We start from the raw sequence: 1,562 nt of genomic DNA on the forward strand, positions 1-1,562 counted from the left end.
AGCCATTGGCCCGGGGGCCCTGCATAGGCTGTCAGAGCTGTTTACAGGCAGTGTAACAATGACGCTGCTGACTCAGCTCTCCTTTCCCTCCCCCCTTCACTTCCTCGTGTTTTCCCCTGAAGTTTTTCCCATTTGCAGCCATTAGCAGTTGGCTTGTCTACAGCCTGAATTAAAGAAATGATGATTAGCAGGTCACCTGAGGCTTACGGGGGGGGAAAAGCCATACCATGAGCATGGGTATTTCTGGGTTGGATATCAGCTCTGGAGGCTGCGGATCCAACAGCTGCATTGCATGAAAACAGCTGTCTCCATTCTTTGGTTTTTGTCCAGGAGCCAATATTCTCCGTGACTCTGCTGGGAATGTGAAGCTTGGGGACTTTGGGGCCAGCAAACGGCTGCAGACAATCTGTATGTCTGGAACAGGCATCCGCTCTGTCACTGGCACACCATATTGGATGAGCCCGGAGGTGATCAGCGGAGAAGGCTATGGAAGAAAAGCAGACGTATGGTGAGGCTTCAACTTTCTGTCCGTAGATCCGTTTGTGGCTTTTCTGGAACGAGATAAGACACACAGATTCTGTCAGCCATACATCCATGCTCAGATCTTGTCTGGATCAAAGGTTTAACTGAAGTAGTTGATTTGAACTCCAGACATTGTGTTTTGCCGTGTCAACACGCAACTGCTCCTTTAGTTTTTCAGGAACAATTTCCACTCATTCCTCCCTCCAACTGATAGCTCATCTTCTGCTGTCTGACTGGTGCGAGGTTTCCATCCTTCTCGTAACCCTTAATAAGAGAGTGAAGGTTGTTAGGGAGAGTCCGTTCATTTGGGTAGAAAATGAGAGGAATGCTTAGAACACACTGGAGCTTAAAGGAACACAGTTCACGTTTGAAGGGAAAGATGCCCAAAGCTGGAAGAGGTCAGATCAGAGGTGAGCTGAGGTGTGCATGTGTGGGAACTGCAGCCACGCTTTTGTTGGCGTAGCCAAGAAACAGCACTGGCAAAAGGAAGGAGCAAAATGGTCCCGTGTCCAAACGTTAGTTCTGGAGGCCTTAAAAAGGTGAGACTATAGAATTCACCTAAGTGACAGCGACAAAAGGTGTGTGTGTCTCTCCACACCAAGTAACACAACGCCTGTGCTGTACGAGCAGTGAGAGGAAACGCAGCTGCAGTGTCTCGTATGCAAAGAGTTAAGTTCTGCAGACTCTCCCAGTCGGGATGCTTGGGGAGAGAATGGAGCACGTGCCCTCCCCCCTGGGTTGATGCAGTTGTGGATTTCCTCTTGGTGCTGACATCGGTCCGTTCCCATCAAAGAGACGCTGCCGTTGGCTGGGCTCCAGTTCCTACAATCCCCATCGTTATTTAGGGGGGGTCAGAATTTTCCAGTGCAGCATTAGTCCCAGGGTGGATGCGTATGGCCAAGAGGCTCAAAGACGTAACAAATCTCACCACCTGGCTTTCCGCCACTGCTGCAGGCCCCTCTCCAGTTTTCTTTTTCCTAAATAGCAGAATATGTGAGCTATTTGTTATTGCTGGAGTGACTTGACATGAAAAACATTCC

General features: G+C 49.4%; 1 protein-coding gene across 2 annotated transcripts in view; it reads left to right on the forward strand.

Moving 5' to 3' along the window:
• Positions 1-1,562, forward strand: part of MAP3K3 (mitogen-activated protein kinase kinase kinase 3) — a 28,798-nt gene that overhangs the window by 25,346 nt on the left and 1,890 nt on the right. For both annotated transcript variants that reach the window (XM_010133813.1, XM_010133814.1), the window contains one exon: positions 331-508. In XM_010133813.1, coding sequence (XP_010132115.1) covers positions 331-508 — 178 coding nt within the window. The remainder of the gene's footprint in view (positions 1-330; positions 509-1,562) is intronic.

Source organism: Buceros rhinoceros, unplaced genomic scaffold (assembly GCF_000710305.1).
Source record: "Buceros rhinoceros silvestris isolate BGI_N320 unplaced genomic scaffold, ASM71030v1 scaffold21293, whole genome shotgun sequence".
Classification (NCBI taxonomy): Eukaryota; Metazoa; Chordata; class Aves; order Bucerotiformes; family Bucerotidae; genus Buceros; species Buceros rhinoceros.